Genomic DNA, 26,675 nt, shown 5'->3' on the forward strand with positions numbered 1-26,675 from the left:
TATAAAATAAATATAGTATTTATTGAAGATTACTAACATGTCAATTTATAATAATATAATATTCATAAATTATATTCATATTCATAGTCATAAAGAATTTAAATATATATTAATGCAGGATTCTTCTAATCCCTTAATCGTTGAAAGAAAAAAAAAGAAATTAATTGCTCTGACATTAATTAAACGCATGAAGCTTTTGGGCAAAATACAGCTATGGGAAGATAAGTAGAAACCTACCCACCCATGTACCCAGTTTAGCTAGTGCTATTATTATTTAAGTGTAGATTGATGAAATAAATGCTATCGTTCGGAACTTACATTTTATACAAGCTTATTTTGTAAATGTCATTGGTGTGTTTCAGGTTTCGTCAAATAACTATATTTATTTTAGACAAAATTACGGCATGAAGACCTCCTTGTGTATTTCAGCGACTATTTTGTTGCTCCATTGTGATCATTTAATCTAGATTTTTAACCCAGTTCGCCTACATGTTAAGGCAAAGAGGACATAGCCCATACATGCAAGCTTTTTCGATTATTTGAGATGTCTCTTTTCTCAGATCAGGAAAAATAAAAACAAATTAAAATAATATCTTCTAAATGAAAAATTATTTTCTTGTGAGATAATCATGATATTATGTACTTTAAATTTATTTTTGCAGTAAATACCAATCTGTAGAAGCCAGGGCTCAATAAAACTGATTGAACTTTTTTTATTAGGTATTTTACCTTGGAAGCTTCAAAGATTTGAATTTTTGACAATTCCTTGTCAACAAACCATTGTAACCGGCTAACAGAGATTTCTTCATCGTTTCTTGTTCTTTTACGTACGGTAAGTCTCATAAACTTTTAGATAAAGTTGAAGCAGTGAATAATATCTAAAATTATATAGTTTTAGTTAGTTTTCATTATATAGTTTAGATGTTTCTGACTGAGGCCAATGGAGCGGTTTAACGCGCATCCTCTGTAAAGCGCATGTGTCGATTAACGATTTTCGTTGCTGACTGCAAGGACCTCGTCCGGGCCATATCTTAAAGCACTGCAGTGTTTGATCCTGCAGTAAATCATTACCTACTACACATCTCTCTCTCTCTCTGCTTTGCCTGTTTCAAAAATACGCGTTCAAAGAATTATTTCTTAAAAAAAACCTCGTCCGGGTTTTCGGCGTTTACGTAAAGAATACTCCGCATCGAAACAGTAAGTCGTAACTAGTATTCATTATAATGTCGTTTGTATTTCATGATACACTTCTAGAAGCAGAAAAAGTAGTAATACAATGTTTATTTATACAAACATTTAATAGTAAAAAAATCGGAATACTTTCAGCTCCTTTGTCTTGCATCAACTGAGATTTCTATTTGCACAGTATTGATTTGTAAGACCTTTTGCTTGGAATAAAACTTTTCTTCTCTTAAATGAATACCTATTGTTAACAAGGTTTTTTTTTTTATTGCTTAGGTGGGTGGAGGAGCTCACAGTCCACCTGATGTTAAGTGGTTACTGGAGCCCATAGACATCTACAACGTAAATGCGCCCCCACTTTGAGACATAAGCGAGATAAGTTCTAAGGTCTCAAGTATAGTTACAGCGGCTGCCCCACCTTTCAAACCGAAACGCATTACTGCTTCACGGCAGAAATAAGCAGGGTGGTGGTACCTACCCGTGCGAACTCTCAAGAGGTCCTACCACCAGTAATTTTTTTTGAGTTTGCTCAGTTATGTACTAATACGCTGCATATGTTCACCATCATAAATTCTCTGTAGAGTAGTGCTACAGCTATTGTAAACAAAAAAAAAACACTAGTACTTATATTCTTGTAGCTACAACTCCAAAATAATAATTTACTAACATGGTTTCTTAGTATTAGTAGCAGTTAATATATTAGATTCAAATATAGCTTATAAATTACTTCAAATCAGAAGTAAGCTTTTTTGCCCTGTAAAGTAATCTTCTAAGAATGCTTGGATCATCGAAAAAAACAAATCTTTATCATATACTTAGTTTGTTCCTATTCTTTTGGTTGTTATAATAGCTCTCGAAATGTATTTAGTGTTGCTTACTTGTGAAGTCGTCGTGGCCTAAAGTTTAAAGACGTCCGGTACAATTGTGTTGAGCGATGCAACAGTGTTGGAATCCCGTAGGCGGGTACCAATTTTTCTAATGAAATACGTACTCAACAAATGTTCACCATTGACTTCCACTGTGAAGGAATAACATTGTGTAATCAAAATGGAACCCGCAAAATTATAATTTGCGTAATTACTGGTGGTAGGACCTCTTGTGAGTCCGCACGGGTAGGTACCACCACCCTGCCTATTTCTGTCGTGAAGCAGTAATGCGTTTCGGTTTGAAGGGTGGGACAGCCGTTATAATTAGACCTTAGAACTGATATCTCAAGGTGGGCTGCAAGCTCGTCCATCCTTATAAGCAATAAAAAATAAATAAAAAAAACTTGCACTTCATAAATTTTTTTAATGTAAACTTTAAGGGACACGTGAGTCAGTTTAAGAAATATTCATATATTTAGGCACAGCAGCAGCATATCAGGGCAGGTTATTAAGAAAATACTCATTGCCAAACTCTACAACAGCTTTATTGTTATAGTCAAAGATGCAGTCAGATGATGTCTTAAAGATATATGCAATAATAAAAGGTTTCATTATAGTTTTTTCTTAACTGAATCATAAAATACGTCCAATTTGTTTATCTATTCATTCACTTGTTGCTAATAACTCAGTCAATCTCAGCGGTCACATTTATTTTTGTAATCAAGTATTTGATATTGATTTGATAGCGGTAGGCAGCGGCTTGGCTCTGCCCCTGCCATTGCTGAAGTCCATGGGCGACGGTAACCACTCACCATCAGGTGGGCCGTATGCTCGTCTGCCTACAAGGGCAATAAAAATATATAAGTATACATATATATATTAGGGCAGAAAATTATAATTTTCTTTGTTTTAATTTTTATTTACTTCATCCTAAGTCACCCGGTGTCGGCACAATATTTCCTCTTATCCTGCATGGTTCTACATGACTTAAATTAATTTAAATTTAATTTCAACATTAAATTCCAAATACAAGAGCTTATTTTTTAAATAGTTTGTGATGTTAAATATAAATAGTAATTGTAGTTACTAGGTGTAATTGTAAATTACTTGTAACAGTCCAATAACAGCTCAAGTGGTAGTTTAGAAAAAGCAACAGGCAAGTGTAGAATCAAACGGCGTTCTTAGTTTTCTAGAAAATCATTGGATGCACATGTTAAATCAATAATTTATTTTTCCATTCTCTCAAACATTGATTTTTTTATTAATACCATTCATCAATCGTTCATATATTATTCCAATCATTCACTCAATCCTTCATTTATTATTCCTATCATACACTCGAACGTTCATTCCTTATCCATATCACTCACTCAATAGGTCATTCCCTATTCATATCATTCACTTTGTCGTTTATTCTTTATGCACTTCTTTCACTCGGTTCTTTATTCCTTGTATACATCATTCGCTCAATCGTTCTATCCGTATTTACTTCATTCACTCAGTCGTTTATTCCTTTTTCACATCATTGACGCAATCGTTCATTCCTCGTTTAGATCATTCACTCAATCGCTCATTCCTTATTCACGTCATTCACTCTATCGCTCATTCCCTGTTCAGATCATTCACTCAATCGTTCATTCCTTACTCAAGTCATTCAATCAATATTTCATTTCCGTAGTCTCTCATTCGCTCCCTAGTTCAATCTTTCGGTCATTTTGTCGCTTGGTATCGAACTATCCAAGTGCTCTGCAAGAAGTTGAAGCTAGGAAACCATGCTCTGAACGTTCGTGTGTCTTGTCATTTCTGCACATTAAATCAGGTAAAAAAAAATTTTTTTTTCTGATATGCATTCTGTCAACTTTTGAAAGCACTATGTGTGTGGTTCTTTCAGTTTTACAGATAAGTATGTATCATCAGTTTCTAGCCCTAGATGAGTAGACAAGCTCCAGAGCACATCCACGATATACATCAATTGGGATGTATATCAATAGAAATTTTACGATAGGCAGCGGCTTGGCTCTGCCCCTGGCATTGCTGAAGTCCATGGGCGACGGTAACCACTCACCATCAGTTGGGCCGTATGCTCGTCTGCCTACAAGGGCAATAAAAAAAAATAATGTAGATCGGGTGGTGGTACCAACAGGCCTTCCAATAAGCAATCTCTCTTTCAAGGCGTGTCCACCCAATGCTGAGTGTAGGTCTCTCGGGTTTCTCATTCAGTCCCTACCAGCCACTTTAACCAGGTCATTGGTCCATCTCGTTGGCTGTCTGCCCACGTTACGACGTCCAGTACGAGGTCTCCACTCCAGTGCTTTTGTGACCCACCGATTACCAATACGCAATACAAGTAGGCTATTAAAAATCGATTTCGTTGAGATCGTATCGTTCGCCATTATATCGAGTCAGCGGCGCACGTCGCGCGTGCGCATCGATTGCCGCCCTGACATTACCGTACCCCGGTTCGATTTCTGGTGTGCAAAACTCGCTTCCTCATAATACCTACCTTTTTTTTCACATACCTATTCGTTGGTATTCTAAGGGGTCATTCCAGCTACGCCCAGACGGGTAGGTGAGCTCACGGGCTCGACTTGAGAGAATTTCTAACACTAGCCCTAGAAAAAGCAGTGCTTCGCAGAATCTAGTATCGGATCGAAATCGCGACCTGCTGAGAAGATCCGGCGTGAAGCCTGCGTACCCTATATTACTTTCGGTGGTTTTCATCATTTCCTTCGTCCATTTCATGAATAGAAGAAAAAATATATATGTATAATTTCAAGATGGCGCATGACTTCCATATTCGGAATCCACGTTTGCCTATTTATCAACATTCCATATTATTTCCATTATATAAAATTACATATTGAAAACATGCTAAGCCCCTATTTTTGGCCATGTACGATCAGAAACGACCAATGAACTTGTTCTGTTTAATAAAAATTGCGTGAAAATAGCCTTAATCCTATGCTTAGTGTCTGCGGATCGCCCCCAAGTCTTAGTCAAGCAACAGGAGTAAATGCTTTTTAATTATTTCATTTAGAGGCTGGACCCCTCCCGCCTCCATCCCTCGTCTCGTTAACGCCCGTCTGGGGTTAAAGAGCGAATCGATCACGCCACGCATGCGCAGTAAGTAGGTCCTGACGATCGATCCGGATGCGCCACTGTCGCTAGTCGGTTCATTGAACTAGATAACTGCGCTGTAGAGATTCTCTCTCGGTCCTAAATAGCGGCTACGACTGTTCATTAGTTTCTGAAGCCAGGACATAGTGCTGCTTTTGCTCAAGTGATTACGCAGATTTAAAATTGAATGTACTAGTCTGATATTTGTATTACATTGCTGTTAGTTCGTCGTTGAAGTTGATCGCGAGGACTTTAGATATGTGGTCAAAGAGGTAAGTGGTAGCAGGACTTGACTGTCTTTGAACATTGCGCCTCGACTAGTGACGCGGTGGTGGGGTTCACAAAAGAGATCGAACATATGACAAAGCCAGTTGATTATCGAATACATTGCTCGCTTTGATTTAAATTTTAAAAAATATACATAACAATCGGGATCCGGGCTTTTTTGGTTCTGTAGTTCTACAGCTATTGTGTTCAAAGGTAGATATGACGTTTTTAAAAAAAAACGTATCTGTATGTTCTATATTAATGTCACAAACTGGTCCAGGTTATGATAGTTCGTGTCAAAGGAAAAAAAAAATGATTATTTTTTTTTATTAGAAAGCTGACGCTTCCACTGCATCGGGTTGGTAGTGAACCCGTTTGACTCTTTTATGTAATACCATTTGAAATGGTGATATTTTTTGTTTTTCAGGATAATGTCGAATCACAGTAGGCCTCAGAGGCGCCGGGAGTGGGACCCGATGAGGGACGATTTTAACGAACACACGTATGACGTGCAATACGCCGACGATAATGCCGGGTACGTATAAATTTACTGTACGACTTTTGCTTATATGCTTCGCTTTTACAGTGTTAAGTCGTCGAGGCCTGTGTGCTTAGTGCGAGTTTTTTAACGCTCTCGGTAGCGTAAAATGTAACTCAAATTGGTATGCATTCGGAACAGCGCCCCTAGCGGCAGACGTGGCAAACGTTCTGACTCCATACAGAATTGTGTTAACTTTTACGCTATCGAGAACGTTAAAAAACTCGCACTACGCACACCGATGGATAAAGCGGCCGGTGTGCTCGTATCGAGCGACGCGAAGGTGTCCGTGTTCGAATTCCGCCGGCGGGTAGCGGGATTTTTTTTCTAATTAAAAACGTTCTTAACTCGTGTACACTCAGGGGTAACTAGCGCGAACGCACGCCGCATAATTTGAAGAATAATAATAATTACTTTTTTTCTTTCTCAAAAGGGAACAAGTGCAGCTTGACCACACGAAGCTGTACATAATCAACATACCGAGAGGTCTGAGCGAGGACGGCATTCGCGCCGCCTTCTCGAAGCACGGAAAAGTTCTAAGCGCCCGCTTGAGCAAAAATCCTAACAAGAGATTCGCCATAGTGCAATTCGAGACTGCTAGGTGAGTTTATTATGTCTTTATAGGCAGACGTGCGTACAGCCCATATATTGGAGTCATTGGCGTCTCGTGCTATGTTGGGGGAACAGCCGAGCCGTTGCCCACTGCTGGGCACTCTCCTCAAGCAACATCGAATGCTTATAACGCGCAAAAAGTTGCCCGACGAGTAAAAGATCGCTATAAAACTAATTAAAGCAATCTTTACGAAACGGCCATCCTAGTTCCACAACTAGATGGGGCCACTTGAAAAAATCTCTCTGGTTCTACAGCTAGATGGCGCCACTTGAAACGCTATTTACCCAGAGATGGCGCTGGTTAGCACCGAAACGGCCACCCCTTTCTAGTTCCACAACTAGATGGCGCCACTTGAAACACTATTTACCCAGAGATGGTGCTGTTTAGCACTGTCATAACTTCACGATTTTCAAAAAAATGCACTCTTGTTACTAGGACCTTAAACTATAGGTTGGCGGGGCTGAGTAAATGGCACAAGCCCCCGGCCCAAAGGGTCTGCGAACTAACTAACGTAGAATTAAAAAAAAAGTAGTAAAAATAATTTAAGGTTTTTAAAATTCTAATATAGCTGTAACTGAAGTATTCAAATTTTTTTAAGGGTTTTGATTACCTGGTAACTACGACCTTTAGATCAAATCTTATTTAAATCTTATTATATTCATTTTTATGAAAAATGGTAATATGGAGTGAAGTGAAATGAAGATTTGAGACATTAATCAACTGAAATGAAATGAGATGAGATGATATGGGATAAAATATAATCACAGTAAAATGGTGGTCATTTACTGAGACTTTTTCAATGAACTTTTTGGAAGATCCCCGAGAAGTTACGTTCAGCGGTTTTGTTTGATTTTCCCACATTTGTGCACTTTCACAGATACTAAACAGTTAATAAACCACCGTTGTCACACATTTAAACCTGAAGAAACACTAAATAACAAAATAAAACAAATCACACAACTTCACTCATCGCGTTCCCTCCAAAAAGTCCAGTATTCTAATTGAAGTATATCTAACATGGATGTAACTAAAAGAATTACATATAAAATTGGTTAACTATTATTAGTATTTTATTTTATTATTGTTTTCTTATATTTTATAATATGAATATCATTATTTAAGATTAATAATGTGAAAATGTATTTAATTGTTTATCCTTCCGTCATGTTGAAACGAAGCAACAAATTGACACGATATTGTTATAGTATAAGGCCACTAGAGCGACAAAACCCGAAGAAACATCTCACTACCATGGGAAAATACACTAACATTTCCTTGATCACACAGGCAAAACTGCCTGCAATACCTAGTTTTACTAAAATGATGTGTATCTAAGCTTTTTAAAGTTCTATTTATTAGATGTTCCACAAAAATGATCATGATATTAGTAATATTTTTGAGGGGCAACTAAATCAGTGATTTATTAAAAAAATACATTACGATTTGGACATATTGGACCCTTCCTGTGAATTTTCCACTGCTCTCATCAGATGACACAGCTATGCCACTGCTGGTTGCACAGACTTCTTATCACAGAAATAAAGATTAATACGGACTACGTTGCGTAAATTATTACCGATCGTAACTATACTGAGACCTTAGAACTTATATCTCAAGGTGGGTGGCGCATTTACGTCGTAGATGTCTATGAGCTCCAGTAACCACCTTATCACCAGGTGGGCTGTGAGCTCGTCCACTCATCTAAGCAATAATAAAAAAATAAAATTAAACTGAAAATAATATATTCTATAGCTTATTTAGCGCAAAACACTGTCCACAGAGTGAAGAGATTTTAAATGTGATAGCATCATAAACAATGAGACTATGATTGCAAATTTTCAAGGATATAAATCACCGTGCTATAAAAGCTGTGCAAAATGTGGGATAGTTTTTACTCGTGTTTAATAACCCGCTTAAGCTCAATTATTAATTGCTTTTTTTTTTACAGTGAAGCCAAACTGGCCATGATGAAAATGAACGGCTCCGAACCTCTGAACCTGAAGATATCCATAGCTCATAAGGTGAACACAAATAGTTTTTTGTATTTGAATAGCAAAAGTCTTAGCACTTTAATATTTCTTTTGGAATTCACGAATCGAAGACTAAAGCTTCTAATGAAACATCAGATAAGTTATAATTAACTTCATAGTGCAATAGTTAGCGGCTCTGTCTGCTGGGCTGAGGGTTGTGAGTTCGATTCCCACATTGGGCAGACATTTGTGTGACGAACAGGCTCGTTTAGTGTTTTGGGTGCTTACTACCTACATATTATGTATAAACAAATAATGTGTATATTAGTCAATGGTTCTCCTAGCACAGCAGGATACTTGGGACTAATGCAATGACACTAAAAATGCAATATTAAACAGTATGTGGTAGAAATAAAATCATACTGGTTACAATTTGTGCTTGTGAGTTCTTGAATGTCCAGCTTTATCCCTATCATGATACACATCGAATGAACTTCCGATGGGCCAAGATCTACGTGAAGAGTGCAATGGTCCAGCGCATACAAGTATGGGCTGTTTGAGTGGTGGTTATCCGGACTAAGGTGGATGAGACCTTCATTACTTAGCACTCTCAAAAGGAATGCAAGTGGTTCGTGATTATAACTAAGATGACATGACGCAAAATCTCCCGAAGGTTTAAAGTGGTTACTGATACTAAAAAAAAGTTGAAGCAAATGTGATCTGTAGATCTGTAGATCTGTGATCACGATGTGATTCTGAGAAAGCTTATGATATTTTTTTTAGACGATTCGGAAAACGCAACATGATAATAAAGACAGGAATTACAGCACGTCACGAAATGGTCATTGTAGTAGAGATGAAGCATCCAGTATCAGCAGCAAGGGATGGAATATGAGGTATGATTAGACTTTTTTTAAAGATTTAGAGAAATGTATGTAATTGTAACTTTAGTCGAATATTTAAAAAAAAAATTATCAGAGTCGATAACTTTTCAGCAGTTGTTGGAGCTCATTGACCAATTGAATAGCGCTCATACATGCACTACTACATACTACTACATACTTATCACCACCACATACTTTGCCATGTTAAATTTATAGGTGCAATGGCTTTCCCCAGGTTGTAAACCAATGTTTCTCGGCCGACATAGGCCTTTGCCTATGGAAATTAAATAAGAGTAAATGATTAGTCTGAAAATGGTAAGGTGACACCTCTACCACCATTTTGTAAAGTATTTAAAAAGAACCTAACCTGAAAGTTGAATGGAATAAATCTGAAATTTAGGCTGTATATTTCTAAACCCTTTGTAGTTGGACCAGCAACAAAAAAAAACTACAGAAATACTTAGAGGTTATTGGATTTTAATTTCCCGCCAATCTCATTCCGCTGCGAATAATACCGTAAAATGGGGTAAATAGGGACAAAATCGAACTTCAGATTGAATTTTAAAATAGTTCCAATTAAATAGTCACTGCCCAACCAAAGAAATAAGTTGAGTCTTGAGCGTACCTAGGTGATAAAAACCGTTACATTATTTTAATTATTCAATTTAAAGAAATAATCGGAAAAATAATGGCCATCCCAATTTTCCCCGCATTCGGGGTAAATTGACACGGGTAAGGGTTGAATTGGGATATTTGTAAGGGTTGTCAGTTCGCGGTACTGCGATATATAGGTAGGTAGGTGCCATACAATTATTTATATGGACCGAAATGATGAATACAATCCATAATTTAAGCACAATACACAACATAGTGTAAATTAAGCTGGTTTCTATTCCGAAGCGATGTGACGTGAATGATAATCAACAATACAATGATCAAAAAAAGTATCTGCATGTTATATTTTAGAAAATTATTATTTAATTTCCTTAAAAATCACAACTCTAAAACAAAATCATAAAATAGAATAAAAAATAGAAAACAAAAGGACTGGAAATGCAATAATACAATTTTATTTAATCAACATTTTCAAAATAATCTTTGAGCAAGAGTAAGATATCAGGTGAATAAGATAAAAAAGCAGATTTATCTGATTACTGCCTATAATAACAAAATTATAAGAAATTTTTTATATGCTAAATAACTAAACTCAATTTAATTCACTCACTCATAATTGGAACCTAGATATCTCGGATTTTTAATTAATGTTACATTTAAAATCTGAGGCCTGTTTTTATTTGTCTGTGCGTTGTGAATGTTAACAAAATCATGATTCGACGCGTGAATAGATTCTGAAATAACAAAAGTTTTGATTCGTTTGAGTTCTTTTTAATTTTATTTTATGCTATAAAGGACATACGATCGGGCAGATATTACAAGGTAAATGTCGCGAAAAAATGTAATTATATATATACTTTTCTTTTACCTATAGTACTTACATAAACTAACTGATAAACACATTAACCTTCTTTACATCACGCAATTGAGTGATAGTATAGGCTAAAAAAATCTATTATAAGATATCAGTGACAACCCTAACAAGCCATCCCTATTTTGTCTTTTGGCGTTCCAATTTTGTGTTTTCTCGTCCCTAATTTTTCCAGTCTCGTTCCAAATTACCCCACATACGTCCCAATTTTCCCCAAAAAGGAAGGAAAAAATATACATTTTTTATGTTGTCGAAATATTGTATTTAAAATAAGAATATTGCAACTTACCGTTTGTTGTGGTATTTCGAGGTGTATTAAAAACTTATATAAACTGTGATCTTATTGAAAAAACAACGATAATATTACTTTTTTTAAAAGTTCTTTAAGCTGTTTTAAAACGCACTTTTCAACCACTATTTTCAATTTATTTTGACGAATTTTTGGGACCAACTTAACTCATATTTAGTACTTCCATAGTTAACTTGGTTTTTCTTCTATACATTGATAAATATTAACATAAACAAAATTAGGTAGATTCCGTGCTACAGGTACTTTGAGAATCATTCGCAGGTTTGTCCCAATTTACCCCAGGATCCCAATTTACCCCATGTCATGGTACGCTTTGATTGGCCGTAGTTTCGCAGATCGCTGGTTAAGTTTTTCAAAATCAAAATGGTCGTTAATACTTAAAGTGAAGTTAGGTGAAGTGAAATTTTTAGTAATTTGAAACTTTCCTTAAAAAAGTTCGTAAATCTAATATTTAAATAACTTGTTTGACTTTACGTTTCTACGTAATCTTTCAATAATGCTTATGAATAAGTTTTTGAATTCCGTGTCGTGTTCGAATGCGTAAGTCGACAGTTTTTTGTATGAAATTTAATATATTCATATCATATTACGTCTGATAAACATGAACAATATACTTCGTAGACATTTTGGCTTGTTCGTAATAAAATACAGCAAACCAACTACCTATGCTGAAGGTTATTTTTACAATACAATTTATTGTAAGCTATATGAAAATGTTGACCGAGTTCGCATATTAATGACAAAATATATTTTACATCCGAAGACTTAATTTACCCTAAAACATTTTTTTGATTTCTTTTTTTTTATTTGGCTCTTACAAACAGTAGTAAAATTCCTAAATTTCTATCAGATAGATACATTTGTAAAGTTGCTAATGGTACTAAGTGCTCATACAGCCAACTACTTAGCAGTGCTTGATTGTTATTACATTCCGGCGTAAGGAGAGAGACCTTTTGGTACAAATGCGGCTTAAACCTCATTGGACATCGAGATTGAGACAGCAATTTTTGGTGATCAAGTTCCTCAGTGGGTACCCATATCAAAAGGAATCAAGTCAAGTGCAGTGTTTAAATGCCTAAATAAGCATCCATTCGCAAAGTACTTTGTCAAATTGTAATAACTGGGAAATAATCATTTCACGACTGAACGATAATATCCTGATGTTCAGATTGTATATTATTGGTCTTTAAGTCATTGATAGAATACCACAATACTCTAAGTAGAACACACGAGTAAAAGACAGTACTGCTGTACTGGCTTGAGTCAAGCAGACTCTGTCTACATTCAAACTTCATACTACTACTATTGCGTTGGTGCTATGAGCTCTGGTAATCATTTTAGTCATAATTTGACAGCAATTAATCATCGTAGCTTGACATGAACAAACCCAACCAACCTTCATGGAGACATTACAGCGGCAACTATTTGAATAAACTATTGGAACATTCTAATATAATCATATATTTCATTTGTTTAACAGGAATCTGGACGATGTCATGAACAATGATGAAATTGACGAAATTGATGACATGGTGAGTAAACACTTTTAAGATGGCTAGATTTTTTTTTTTATTGCTTTATGGGTGGACGAGCTCACAGCCCACCTGGTATTAAGTGGTTACTGGAGCCCATAGACATCTACAGCGTAAATGCACAACCCACCTTGAGATATAAGTTCTAAGGTCTCAGTATAGTTACAACGGCTACCCCACCCTTCAAACCGAAACGCATTACTGCTTCATGGCAGAAATAGGCAGGGCGGTGGTACCTACCCGTGCGGACTCATAAGAGGTCATACCACCATTGAAAAGTAAAAGTGAAAACATTAAATAAATTTGTTAATTTTGACAACTATTTTGAAGTTTTATCTGAAAAGTCAAAGTTTACTTTGTGGTAATCCTATGACAGAACTTTACGAAACATGAATTATTGTAGTAAAATTTCTTCAGTTTAGTTTTGTACCAAGATGTGTTGTGGTAGCCATTATAATTCACAAGATAATTGGCAGACACCCGAATCTCGCTAACAATGTTTTCAAAATAAGCTTGCATCAATATAAATTCTAAACAACCACATCTGGGCTGTTGGCTTACTGAGCACAATGTCAACCGCTCAAGAGGTTTAAAATCAGTTGGAAAGGACAAATTTTATCATAAAAAACCTGCTATTTCATCAATATGGTGGTATGCGTTGAAGATATGAGGTGGTAATTTTGAATCACCAATTTTCCTTGTAACCTCTTGTTTTGAAATAAATGAATGTTCAATAGTCAAAATGTATTTTATAATTTCTATAGATTCATGAGGATCACGATGACAACCTTGACTTGGAGCTGGACATGCTCACGCTGAAACAGCTGAAGATCAAAGAGGAGCAGCTCATGTGTAAGCGGAGATTGCTCCTGCGACATGCTGAGAAGAGACAGGTGTGTTAAAAAAACTTAAAACTGCTAGAAAGAAATGAGTGAAACAATAAGATATAGTTATTCAGTTTGAGTCGTCGTGGCCTAAAGGATAAGACGTCCGGTGCATTCGTATTGAGCAATGCACCGGTCTTTGAATCTTGTAGGCGGATACCAATTTTTGTAACGAAATACGTACATAACAAATGTTCACGATTGACTTCCACGGTGAAGGAATAACATTGTGTAATAAATATAAAATCAGCAAAATTACAATTTGCGTAATTACTGGTGGTAGGACCTTTTGTGAGTCTGCATGGGTAGGTACCACCGCTCTGCCTATTTCTGCCGTGATTTAGTAATGCGTTTCGAGGTGAAAGGTTACTACAGCTGTTGTTAAGCGCTAGGCAGCGGCCTGGCTCTGCCCTTGGCATTGCTGAAGTCCATGGACGATGGTAACCACTTACCATCCAGTGGGCCGTATGCTCGTCAGCCTACAAGGGCAATAAAAAAATTGTACTGTAAAACAATAAGCTTGGAACTAATGAGTTCACGGCCCTCCTAGTATTAAGTGGTCACCTGAGCCCATGGACATCTACGACGTAATTGCGCCACCCACCTTGACGGCTGCCCCACCCTTCAAACTGAAACGCATTACTGCTTCAGGGCAGAAATAGGCAGGGCGGTGGTACCTACCCGCGCGGACTCACAAGATGTAATTGGATCGAGTCTCCCTCCTCGATGGGTTCCTCTACCCGACACCAACTCGTAAGGTTACGGATTGTTGCAGGTGGCTCCGCATTCGTCTGCCGGTAGATCCGTCCTGCCCGACGGTCGCATCGTCGTGAGGAACAACGCCAATGAGTACGTATGCTGTATTAACTTATCGCTAAACCATACTACTTACTAGAGGTGCTTAAGCTGTACATCAATACGTGGAGCAAAAACTTTGTGCCCTTTTTTACGGAAATTGCGTGGACGGAGGAGTATGAAATATCCCACACTTATAGAGAATATAGAGAAGGATTGCAGAATGTCATTTTTTTCTAGCAGTTCTATGGCCAGCAGTGAACGTCTGTAGGCTGATAGAAAGAATATCAGAAAAAAAGAAACAGAGAGAGAGAGAATACACTTCATTGCACACCAAAACACAATTTACATTCAAAAACAGTCAAAAAGCAGATACATTTGTACAATAGGCGGTCTTATCGCTAATAGAGATCTCTTCCAGACAACCTTTTAATTTAGAGAGATTCTGGAAAATATAAAAATATAGCAGGAACGTTGTGGTGTACTATTGACAATATATTAATATAGAAAATATATTCATACAATAAACAGATATATACCGTTTACATCTTCTTCTAATATATAAAATTCTCGTGTCACAATGTTCGTTCCCATACTCCTCCGAAACAAACCGCTTGACCGATTCTCATGAAATTTTTTATACATATTCAGTAAGCCTGAGAATCGGCTACTATCTATTTTTCATACCCCTAAGTGATTAGGGTTGTCCACCCCTAACATTTTTATATTTTTATTTGGACATTTTTTTTTTGTTATAATGAGGTATTATGTGGTTGAATGAGGTTTTGTTATTTTTATTATATATTCCCTCATCGTTCACAGCACTACATACCTCTTTCACTCATTTACCACATCCTTACACACTTACAATAAGTTAGTTTTTTTTTCTACACTAGAAATTTCCTAGAAATCTTATATATGACAAAACAACGTTTGCTGGGTCAGCTAGTATTAGTATTTAAGTATGTATATTGGTATATAAATCAATTATTTCATATAATACTAGCTGACCCGGCAAACATTGTTTTGCCATATATAAGATTTCTAGGGAATTTCTAGTGTAGAAAAAAAAACTAACTTATTGTAAGTGTGTAAGGATGTGGTAAATGAGTGAAAGAGGTATGTAGTGCTGTGAATGATGAGGGAATATATAATAAAAATAACAAAACCTCATTCAACCACATAATACCTCATTATAACAAAAAAAAATGTCCAAAAAAATAAAAAAATAAATGCTAGGGGTGGATAAGTCTTATCACTTAGGGGTATGAAAAATAGATAGTAGCCGATTCTCAGACCTACTGGATATGCATTTCATAAAAATCGGTCAAACTGTTTCAGAGGAGTATGTTAACTAACATTGTGACACGAGAATTTTATATATAAGATACTTACATACATATAATAAATGAACAGTATGGAACTGATATATGATAATAATTATACAAACAGACAACACTAAGCAGATAGGTAGTGTTCCTTCACTATTCTTTTAAAGCAGTTTAAAGTTGGAGCTCTTCCCATAGCATCCGGCAGAGAATTCCACAATCGAACCGTCTGGATGATGAATGAATTATCAAAGAATGATGATTTTTTTTTAGTTTTTTTTATTGCATAGATGGGTGGACAATCTCACAGCTCATCTGGTGTTAAGTGGTTACTGGAGCCCATAGACATCTACAACGTAAATGCGCCACCTACCTCGAGATATAAGTTCTAAGGTTTCAAGTATAGTTACAACGGCTGCCCCACCCTTCAAACCAAAACGCATTACTGCTTCACGGCAGAAATAGGCAGGGTGGTGGTACCTACCCGCGCGGACTCACAAGAGGTCCTACCACCATGAAGTGATGGTGTAGTAGTGCAAGTTTAATAACTTTTTTTTTTCGTTGTCCACAGAACGGATTCTGCTGAGGTTGAACCTTCATTCGCTGGAGCAGGTTCAGAATCGGTAAGTCTTCAGATTTTGTTTTGTTTTCACTTGTCTTATTTAACTCTGTCCGGTCGAGGTGTGAAAGTTTTTTTTTTTCTTGACGTCTTCGTACGAGTAGAAGATATCATACGACAGGTATATAATATTCATTTGGTATTAATCTTTTACTGCTGTGTAGGTCACCGGTGCCCTACGCGGCGCTCTGAAGTAATTGTCGTTTTCTGTCACTAAGGCGCCGGAATATCTAATAGACTTTAATGGTGGTAGGATGTCTTGTGAGTCCGCGCGGGTAGGTACCACCGCCCTGCCTATTTCTGCCGTGAAGCAGTAATGCGTTTCAGTTTGAAGGGTGGGGCAGCCGTCAAGGTGGGTGGCGCATTTACGTCGTAGATGTCCATGGGCTCAGGTGACCACTTAACATCAGGTGGACCGTGACCGTGAGGACTCACAAGAGGTCCTAGCACCAGTAATTACGCAAATTTTAATTGCTTTTTTATTACACGTTATGTTATTCCTTCAGCGTGGAAGTCAATCGTGAACATTTGTTAAGTACGTATTTCATTAGAATAATTGGTACCCGCCTGCGGGATTCGAACACCGTTGCATCGCTACATACGAATGCACCGGACGTCTTATCCTTTAGGCCACGACGATGCTAACACAAGTCCGCATAGGTCCGCACCTCATACCTGTAATCGAAGCGCGCAATAGTCGATTTTCCGACGCTCCGCGCTTAACCGCATCAATAGAGAGTCGATTTATCGACGGTTCGCGATCCAAGGGTTAAATTGTGTCAACGTCTCGCTTATAACCGAAACGAATACTATAATTGGACAGGAAAATTATAAGAGTTATAAGTTAAACACCCGGGTCATTTCATGTCAGAACGACCGATAGTCTGAATTTATTTATTTATTTGGGAAACAAACAGTACAATACAAACATTTATTTTAAAAAACAATTGCTAAAACAATAACCAAATATGTTTCCGCAATCAAAATCACATATAATTAGAAAGTGAACAGAGAAGAGAAATTTAGAAATTTAATTACAAAAAAAAACAAAAGCAACACAATACGCACATATTATTTTATACATCAACTTACACTATAAAACTATAATAGTCATCGGACTAAATCACCTTAAAAATATTTTAATTTAGATGAATAGAATAATAGAATTATGATTTTAATGAAATTTCGTCGATAACATTTCGTTCATCTTATATAACTAAGCCGTTTCATTCTTTTACAAAAGAAAATAAAATGCATATTGGTAGCATGTTAAATATATTTTGTAATAATCTCAAAATATTAGGAATTCGATGATAATTCATTTTGAAAAAGGACATTTTTTTGATTTTCTTCTTCTTCTTCTTCTTCTCTGTCGTTTCCTCATTACTGAGGGTCGTGACCACCTTGGTCCAGTTTTTGCACCAGCTTCCTCCAATGCTGCCTGCATTCGGCCTGCTTAATGGCGCCCGGGACGCTGGTGTTTGTGGCCTCCTTGATAATGTCCGTCCACCTGGTTGGCAATCTTCCTCGACTTCTCTTTCCTTCCACGTGACCTACAACTATTAATTTTTCCAAGTTCTTAGGATTTTGTCGGGCCACGTGTCCGAAGTACTTGAGGAGACGCTGCATACAGATTGTAGATAGACGGGTCTTGACGTTTAGCTCCTCAAGAATTGACACATTTGTTCGGCGCTCCGTCCATGATACGCCCAACATTTTGCGCCAACACCACATTTCAAATGCGTCAATTCTCGATCGGGTACGGCCCTTGAGGGTCCACGCCTCAGAAGCGTACAAGAATATGGAGAAGATGAGGGTTCTCATGAGCTTTATATTAGTTTTTTTGTTTATGCTGCGATTTCTCCAAATTTTCTCCAATCGCTTCACGGCTGATTTTGACATCTGGGCCCTCCTGACCACCTCTCTGTCACGATCACCGTCACTGGATATTAATGACCCCAAGTACACAAATTCCTGCACCACGTCCAGGTCACGCAGTTCGTGAGTGCGTGTCATTGTGCCAGCTCTATCGACAAACATCAACTTCGTTTTGGATCGGTTGATGCAAAGTCCGTAATCTTTGCTAACGACTTCCATTTGATTTTAAAATAAATAAATTTAATGAAAGCGTTTACTATGAACTGATGATTGATTTGATATTTTCATTCTTTCGATAATAATTTCGATTAAATGGTTAGTATAAAATCGATCAACATGTGGTACGATTCTACATTATTTACCTATGTATTCTTCTGTATACCTATTACTCTTTCTTCTATGTACCTTCTATATACCTCTGAATCATAAGTTATGAAAGAAGGTGATTAAGTGGGGAACATTGGATAGTGAAAAATGCTTTCAGGAAAACTAAACTGCTTTTTTGTTTTTCAAAAATCGATTTATGTAACCATATAAATTTTCGAGATAAGAATAAAACCAAACTTGGATGTCCTTTCTTCTAAAAATAAAACATTTTTAACTAACTGCAAAATAAATATCACAATACAATTGAGACATCGACGTCATGTCTCAAGATGGGTGGCGGAATTTACGTTGTTGATGTCCATGGGCTCCGGTGACCACTTATAAGTGGTCATATACCAGGTCAACCATATAACCAGGTGGCCCGTGAGTTCGTCCACCTGTCTAAGCAATATTTTTTTTACAAGTACTTTCCAACTAAGGAAGGACAGACATTGTAAGTAATAAGAAAGTCAGTCTTTTTCATCATCATTCTCCTGTCCTTCTCCCAGTCATCTGAGGTCGGCGCAACATGTTTTCTCCTTCCATACTCCTCTATCATATACCATTTCTTCGCTCACTCCCCTCTTACACATATCGTCTTTCACGCAATTCATCCGTTTCTTCTTATGTCTACCTCTTCCTCTAGTTAGTCTATGACTCTAGCTAATAATTGAAGACATCAGTGGATAAAGGGGATATGATACAATCTGTTAATTTTGAGAAAACGGTCAGTAAACTTTTGTTAATTGTACTTGTTTTTCGTAGACAATTCCTTCGTCACATGCAATTTCTAAAAATATACTTTAAACGTGGAGTATTAAGGTCTAATATGGTTTATAGGGGCATAACACCTTCATTCAATCTAAAAACACAAAAATCTTAAATATGGTACTTAATCCCTTTATCCACTCGATGTCTTCAACTCTTGTGAGCCTAATACGTTGAACGCCATATGATAATATGATAAAACAAGTATTTTCGTTCAGGCCACGGTGCTCTCGTGAGCCTCACGAAATATCTAAACTACACGGTAAAAGTCGCTAATTTTTATCTGCTGCCCAAACAATATTAATCTATTCTCAATTTGACAACAGGCTTTAACAATAAACAAAATATGTAGTATATATGCGTGCGTGTGTGTGTGTGTGTGTGTGTGTGTGTGTGTGTGTGGGTCTGTGTGTGTGTGTGTGTGTCAAATACATGGTAGCCTGTGTGATGTTTTTTTATTGATATAAAGTACATATGTTAAGTACATTTAAAAAAAAAAAATTGCTTTCCGCACTCCTTCTGTATATTAATTATAAGTGTGGAAAGTGTGTGCGCAATTTTCGTAAAAAATGGTACAAAGTATTTGTTTCACGTATTAATATATAGATGAATAGAGAAGGCGATATCTATCTATAAAAGTTATCCGGGGTATTCATGCATGCGAATACACATACATCTAAAGGAAGGAATCTGAGGCGAGAATGCGTTTCTGTACAGAGCGAGACCCTATGCTCCTGCCTGACGAAGACATGCGATCGAGCTTCCGAAAGCAGTGCGTCCACGACTGCATGCGATAAATGCGCCGGCGCTGACAAAGCTAAGTCTACGATCCATAATAAAACCGATATAAAGTCTTCCGACAGTAGAGCGCCGATGACGGATCCGTCGAGTCAGTTTGACAGATGTCACTTTGACATTTGCGATCTGGATGACTCCGACTCCGAAACCACTGGGCTGATACAGCTTAGGAGCACTGATTACGCGGGCGCGGTCGAGGAGCGCTTGAAGGTCGTAATAGCTTTCGAAGGATACCCCAAGTCCAGTATTCGGCTGCGGCAAATGGAATCGTTTCAGCGATGTCTGAACACCATCATAGAGATGCAGCTACACAATGGTCTGCTTAAGGAGACTCCGTCTTTTGTAGATTATTACTTGAATCGAGGTGCTATAGTGGTGGTGTGCAAAGATTTGGAGAGTAGAGATTGGATCGTACGCGTTTTTCCGGGTCTAGAAGAGAGGATGAAGGAAAAGATTGTCTTTCTGAGTTCGACCGTGAAACGCGTCTATTTGGCTGTCATGAAGATACCTCGTACGTGCTGGCCCATGAAAGCGAGAGATGTCTTCAAATTGCTGCAATACTTCAATCCGAAATTGAAAACTGTTTTGTGGAAAATTTACAGCCAGAAAGTAATGAACGGTGTTGAAATCACTTCGTTTATCATGGACAGGGTATCCGGGGAGATAGTCAGAGGCTATTCATTCAACAATGTTATAGATTATTCTCAGATGGAATTCGACTTGATCGGTCAAAGAGAAATATACTTTGAGCCCTTGTCCGGTTTAGACGAGGATATCAGCAGTGTCGCGTCTAGAGTAAAACTCTTGGCAGAAATCAAATCGGCTGAATCGACCCCGAAAACTTCTCAAATCAGTTTGATTAATAGAGCTGTTGACGTGGAAAAGGTATTAAAAGTCATCGAGGCTAATGAAAATGAAGAGAAAGAATTCAAGTTTAACTTTCTCGATCCAAACGAAGCCCCAAAGAGTTCTTTCCAACAAAAAGTCTTAGATAAACTAAAGGATGTCCAGTACGTGGGAGAGGATCGTGAAGTTTTTGTTTGGTCGAAAGACCTTGGCGGCGTCGAGGATGCGTCGAATGACGGTTTCATGTCCGACAGCAGCAATGTCACGTCTGCACCCTTGTCATACATGTCTGAGAGTACTGATCTCCGAGAGAATCTGTACGTGGACAGCAGTAAAGGCAAACCTTATTACAGGAGAACGAATTATCTACACGTCGAACCGGAGTTGAAGGTAGCTGTGACGCTTGAAGGATACCCGACAGACAAACTAGAAGCTCCCCATATGAAACTTATGAAACGGGCCTTCAAAGACTTTGTACATAAAGACGCGAAAATGAAGAGATTCGATTGTTTGATGCAGCCGCATTTTCATGACGTGTACCTAGCCAACGGCGCTTTGATTTACATATGCAATTGTATAGAAAGTAAAGATTATCTGCTGGAGGTTCTGCCTAAATTGATATTAGCTACCGGCTTAAGGTTGTCGGTGAGGGATATAAAAGATCTTGTAAGATACACTAGAGTCGTGTTTCGGTTGCCCAAAGAGATCGCTCATAAGGCTTCGGAAGAAGTGTTGAATGCTTTGAAAAAATCTTATTCTGGCTTAAAAATTGAATGCTGGAAGTATTACTCTAGTGTTATTGGTAAACAGAGACGGGAGTTCGGCTTGGATCCGGAATCGTTATTAATTATAAAAAGTTCAGAGTTCAAACCTACGTACGAAGGTCACATTTTAGAATTCAGAATAATCGACCGTACCCAAAAATATCTAAAGGAATGCAAGAGAGCTTGCGTGAAAACCGAAGAAACTTCAGAATCGGAGAAAAGGAACCAAGAAATATTAAATAAAATTTATAATCCAATTAATCCGTCACTAAAGAATTTGTCTCTATCAAAAATACGTGCGGATCATTATTCTGATTTCATTGACGACGATCTAAAACTGTATATAGGTTCGGTCAATTATCCCGAGATTCGTATCGACTTGGAGTTGTTCAATACGATCAAGACAACATTCGAGAAGATTCTTTTGGAATCCATTGAGAAAGGCGTCATGGGGATCACCAATTTACCAGTGTTCCACGATGTATATCTTTTCGACGGTGTAATATTTGTGATTTGCCAAAACATAGCTTCGAGGCGGTGGATAGAAAATTCTCTGTCCTCAGTTAATTCAAGATTGGGAATAAGTCTGAAGCATACAGAGTATAGAGGAGCGGTTGGTATAATTAGTATGTCTTTACAAACCTTTAAAACACCTGAACGGGTGATCGAAGCATTGCAAATAAGAAATCCCAGGCTAAGGACTAGATTTTGGCGTGTAATCAGCACTGTGCAGACAAAAAACAATCTGAATATAGTGTTGCAAATCGACAAGTTTTCAGCTCAAATCATAACTAGTAAAGATTTCGTAAATGTGGTCGGCAAGAGGTGTAAAGTTCACTTCAAATTGGGTCATTTAATGCCTTTGCTCGATAACAAGTCGAAACTGACTTGTTATGATAATAATTACGAAAAATTGACTACAATAGAAGAGTACGCAAATATTGAAAACCTCGAAGCGACAACTAATCAGACGAAAACAAAAAAAAATAAGAAGAAAAGTAAAAATAAAAAAGGACTTAAAATTCCTAATACGGAAGCCGAATCTAAAATCACTTTGGTATCTGAAAGTTCAAACGATAATTCTACAACAGACACGTCTAAAGGAAATGAAAGTGTAAGACCCACTGACGATCATCAAGACAAAGGAATTATTTGTAACATAAATAACAACAGTCTGGTACATGCTATAATGAATGTAACAAAAAAGAATAATGATAAACAAAGTGAAGATAAACGACAAACAAAGGAACCAAATTCGAACTCTGACAGCTCAGGTGACATTTTTACAGCAGATACTTCTAATAATAATGATGAAATTGTTAATGTAACCAGGACTGAGGCAAGCCTACAACACAATAATTTGTTTAGTAACATTAATAACATTCTAGAACAGGCTATAATCAATGTATCAAAACAGAATAATGATGAACAAACGAAAGTTGAAATATTTGATGAGAAAGCAAATGAAAATAACGATCAAAGTAATAATTCTATAAATTTGGAAACAAATTCCAAGTCTGTTGACAATTCTGCAACAGAAACATTTAACTATATCCAGGAAAATATTTGTGAAGAAAATACAGATGCTTCCGGCGTAATTCGTAACTTCGAAGAACAACAAAACAATATAAGTGTAACAGAAAACAATGAACAAACAGTAATAGCAATTCGTCTAGATAAAGAAGAGTTGCTTAAAAACAGCATTGAAAATAAATTAGATGCTTTGGCTGCTGATAATGAAGCTGTTGAAATTGAAACGGAAACTATAGGTGTGCCTTTAAGCGAAGATGATACAAACGCTAAGGATGTAACCGACTCGACCGAAGCCATACCAGAAAATAATAATTGCGAATTGATTAATGAAGACGTAATGATTGAAAAAGAAACTCCAGCATCAGATTTTAATGATAACACAATAGAGACGAGCAAAACCCAATCTCCTCACGTGTCAGATCCCGAATCTGATTTGAATACAAACGGGCTACAGAAGATACTATTGAGGATACCTATAGAAATATTGCCTGAGGAGGAAGACCTGAACATGGTGTTCGAAGTTTTGAAGAATAAGAATCCAGGTCTGAATCCTGCAGTTTGGAAGATGCACGCCATCGGCTCGTACGATAAAGGTAAATTCGTATTGCACGTCGATGACGAATCTATGAATGTCATTAAAGGCAGCGCCTTTAATAATTACGTTGGCGGTAGGCGGATTTTTTTCTTTTATTAAACCTCGCGAAGGGGGTAGTTTGGTAATTAAATACTTTTTTTTTGATTTGTCGTTCGAAGCGACAATTTTTCTTCATTTCACTATATGCTGTAGTTACGTCGACGTTGGACGCATGTTTTTGTTTTATTTAGTGTTACGTGTGGGTAGATATAGTACCATTAAGACGAACTAAGCTCAAAGAACTATGTGGTGCTGACTTGCCGGTGGATAAGAATTCTCAATTCAGAATCTACCTCTGTATTTAGAAATACTCTTAGATTTTCTAATATTGTATTAGCTATGTTTTAGCTGGTTTGTGCCGGATCTTTTTGTACAAAAATGATTGTCTGCGTTATTGAAGTAGCTTAGTTTTGATAAAATGATTATATTTTTACGTACATTAAATCGATGTAATAGTAGGATATGCGAGATGTCCTTTGTCCTTCATTAATTAGTCTTTTATTACTCTCGTCTCTTGGGTTTACAATATCAACGACCTACACTCGCCCACCTTCAGATATATTAGGTCGAAATCTATCTTATATTTTATTAGGGCTGCCACGCTCTTTATAGCGGAACGCATGACTGCTTCCCGGCAGAGTAATTGCAGGATGGTGTGCCTATTCGGGTGGGCTAACAATATGCCATACCGCCAGTCGCTCTACCTATTGATAAAAACTGTGTGATAATCTAAACTGCTTATAATAAGCACGGATTGACTTGCTCTGCTAACACCCAAGAATGCATATATGTGTAAGGTTAGGGTAAAAGAAATTCATTATTTTTACGTAAGCTTCAAGACTTATTTAATAGTCGTTTCGGGGATGCTCAGTTTTGTTCCATAAAATTTGTTGTCATTTTAAGGATAGTTTCATTAATGCCTTTATTAATATTCTTGGAAGTTTTAGTCCGTATCGGTGAAAAACTTCAGTAATTGATTTTCACTATCTCTTGATGCCAATTTCTTATTATCAAGAAAGTTTGATAATGCAAGAAAGATATTGTATTAGCTTGGTCGACACCAACTTATAACAGTCCGGACTTATATTGGTGGATGCATCAAAACTTCCCAACTAAACTTCCATAGTTTCCCGATCACTATAGAGGTGTGTGGCTCTGCTTTGTCCTGATGGGACAGGACATTTCTCCTGTTGGCCCATTCTGACAGTTTTTGGGCAATCGCTGGCAATGGTCCAATTGTTGTCCAAAAGCTTAGTATTGGGCCAGATGGATGGAACTCATAATAAATGAGTTCATAATAAACCCACCAAATTCATAACTTAACCTTCCTGGCCGCTAGTCTTGGTTTGGCCAACGTTTGAGCTACTTGATCCCTCTTTGACCAAAATCGTATTCAAACAATGCTGTAATCATATGTGACACATTTCCCATCTCCGCTCACCATTTTTTCAAGAAATGGGTCGAAATAATTCAAAGTTCGGCCAAGACTGCAGATGGTAATTCGACAGCTCATGTTTTTGATGTTAATTGATGTGGCATTCAAAATTCGAGCTTGGTGGCATCTCGAGCATATCTCGATACTTTCGGTCCATAGTTTTGGTCTGAATATGGATCTTTGTCAAGACAACACCTCAAGTGATTGTCGTTGAGGTGTATTAACGAACCGAAGGGAGATTTCTCGAATCGTCAGCAATATAAAGACGTCAGCATTTTCCCTCCCCCCTATAATTTTGACATTTGTATAATATCCTTTAATAATATATAATGTAATATCGTAATAGTTACGTTTGAAATTGAAACTGCATGCTCTTTGTTAATTTTAAGTTTTTATTTTATTTTTCAATATGCATTTGTTGTGACGTGTGATATTATTTTGCTCTTTTTAATAATGTTTTTTAAAACGTGATATTTTGTTTTAGTGATTATCTTATTAAATAAAATGTTTTTTTTTATTATTTCTGTTTTTTTTTTCTTGTTTCTTTGCTTTTTATATAATGTATATATATTTTAATATCTCACGCATTGCCATTAATTCGTGCAATTAAGATGTAGTTTTGTGGCAAGCTTCTGCTGTCGCCGGATCTTCTCAGTGGGTCGCGATTCTGATCCGGTAGTAGATTCAGCGAAGCACTGCTCTTGCTAGGTCTAGTGTTAGCAATTCTCTCAGGTTGAGCCCGTGAGCTCACCTACCGGCCCGCAAAAAGTTGAAATCGCCCCTTAGGCTATCAAAAATTAGGTAGGGAAAAAAATATTGGTATATTCTTATTTATCTTATATTTTTAAACGAGCAATTCTTGTATATAAATATATATATATAATCTGAATCTCGGAAACGGCTCCAACGATTTTCATAAAATTTGGTATACAGGCGATTGCGGGGACGATAATTCGATCTAGCTACGATTTATTTTCAGAAAATGTTGTTTTATTCGTGTTTTCAATAATCAACTTTATCGATAATCAATTTAAACAAACTTTTTTTTATTGAAAGTAATTAACAAATAATATCAATATTCGTATTTAAATATAATTTCTAACAAACACAATTTATCAAAAAAAAAACCGATCAAAGCTCGGTTATCCTCTATTGTTATTAAATTTTGCATAAAGTTATTGATTGTGAACGCGAAAGTCTACTCGCGTTGAAGTCTGCAGTGAAAACTATCTGGTATGTTTTTTTTTGCGAAGGCATTTCGT

General features: G+C 37.0%; 1 protein-coding gene across 5 annotated transcripts; it reads left to right on the top strand.

The window, feature by feature from the left end:
* The first annotated feature begins 706 nt into the window (after positions 1–706).
* Positions 707–25,933, top strand: LOC149501901 (uncharacterized). 5 transcript variants are annotated; one of them, XM_089731385.1, is made up of 10 exons: positions 707–832; positions 5,860–5,967; positions 6,404–6,571; positions 8,532–8,604; positions 9,337–9,449; positions 12,714–12,765; positions 13,530–13,658; positions 14,425–14,498; positions 16,344–16,395; positions 20,121–25,933. In XM_089731385.1, exons 2-10 carry the CDS (start codon positions 5,864–5,866, stop codon positions 24,036–24,038), a joined length of 4,683 nt encoding a protein of 1,560 aa, XP_089587511.1. In that variant the 5' UTR covers positions 707–832; positions 5,860–5,863; the 3' UTR covers positions 24,039–25,933. The 5 variants fall into 5 exon arrangements, with proteins under 5 accessions (XP_089587511.1, XP_089587513.1, XP_089587512.1 ...); XM_089731387.1 differs by lacking the exon at positions 707–832 and adding an exon at positions 867–1,197; XM_089731386.1 differs by lacking the exon at positions 707–832 and adding an exon at positions 3,028–3,867.
* Positions 25,934–26,675: the final 742 nt, after the last annotated feature.

Source organism: Bombyx mandarina, chromosome 11, assembly GCF_030267445.1.
Source record: "Bombyx mandarina strain Sakado chromosome 11, ASM3026744v2".
NCBI classification, from domain to species: domain Eukaryota; kingdom Metazoa; phylum Arthropoda; class Insecta; order Lepidoptera; family Bombycidae; genus Bombyx; species Bombyx mandarina.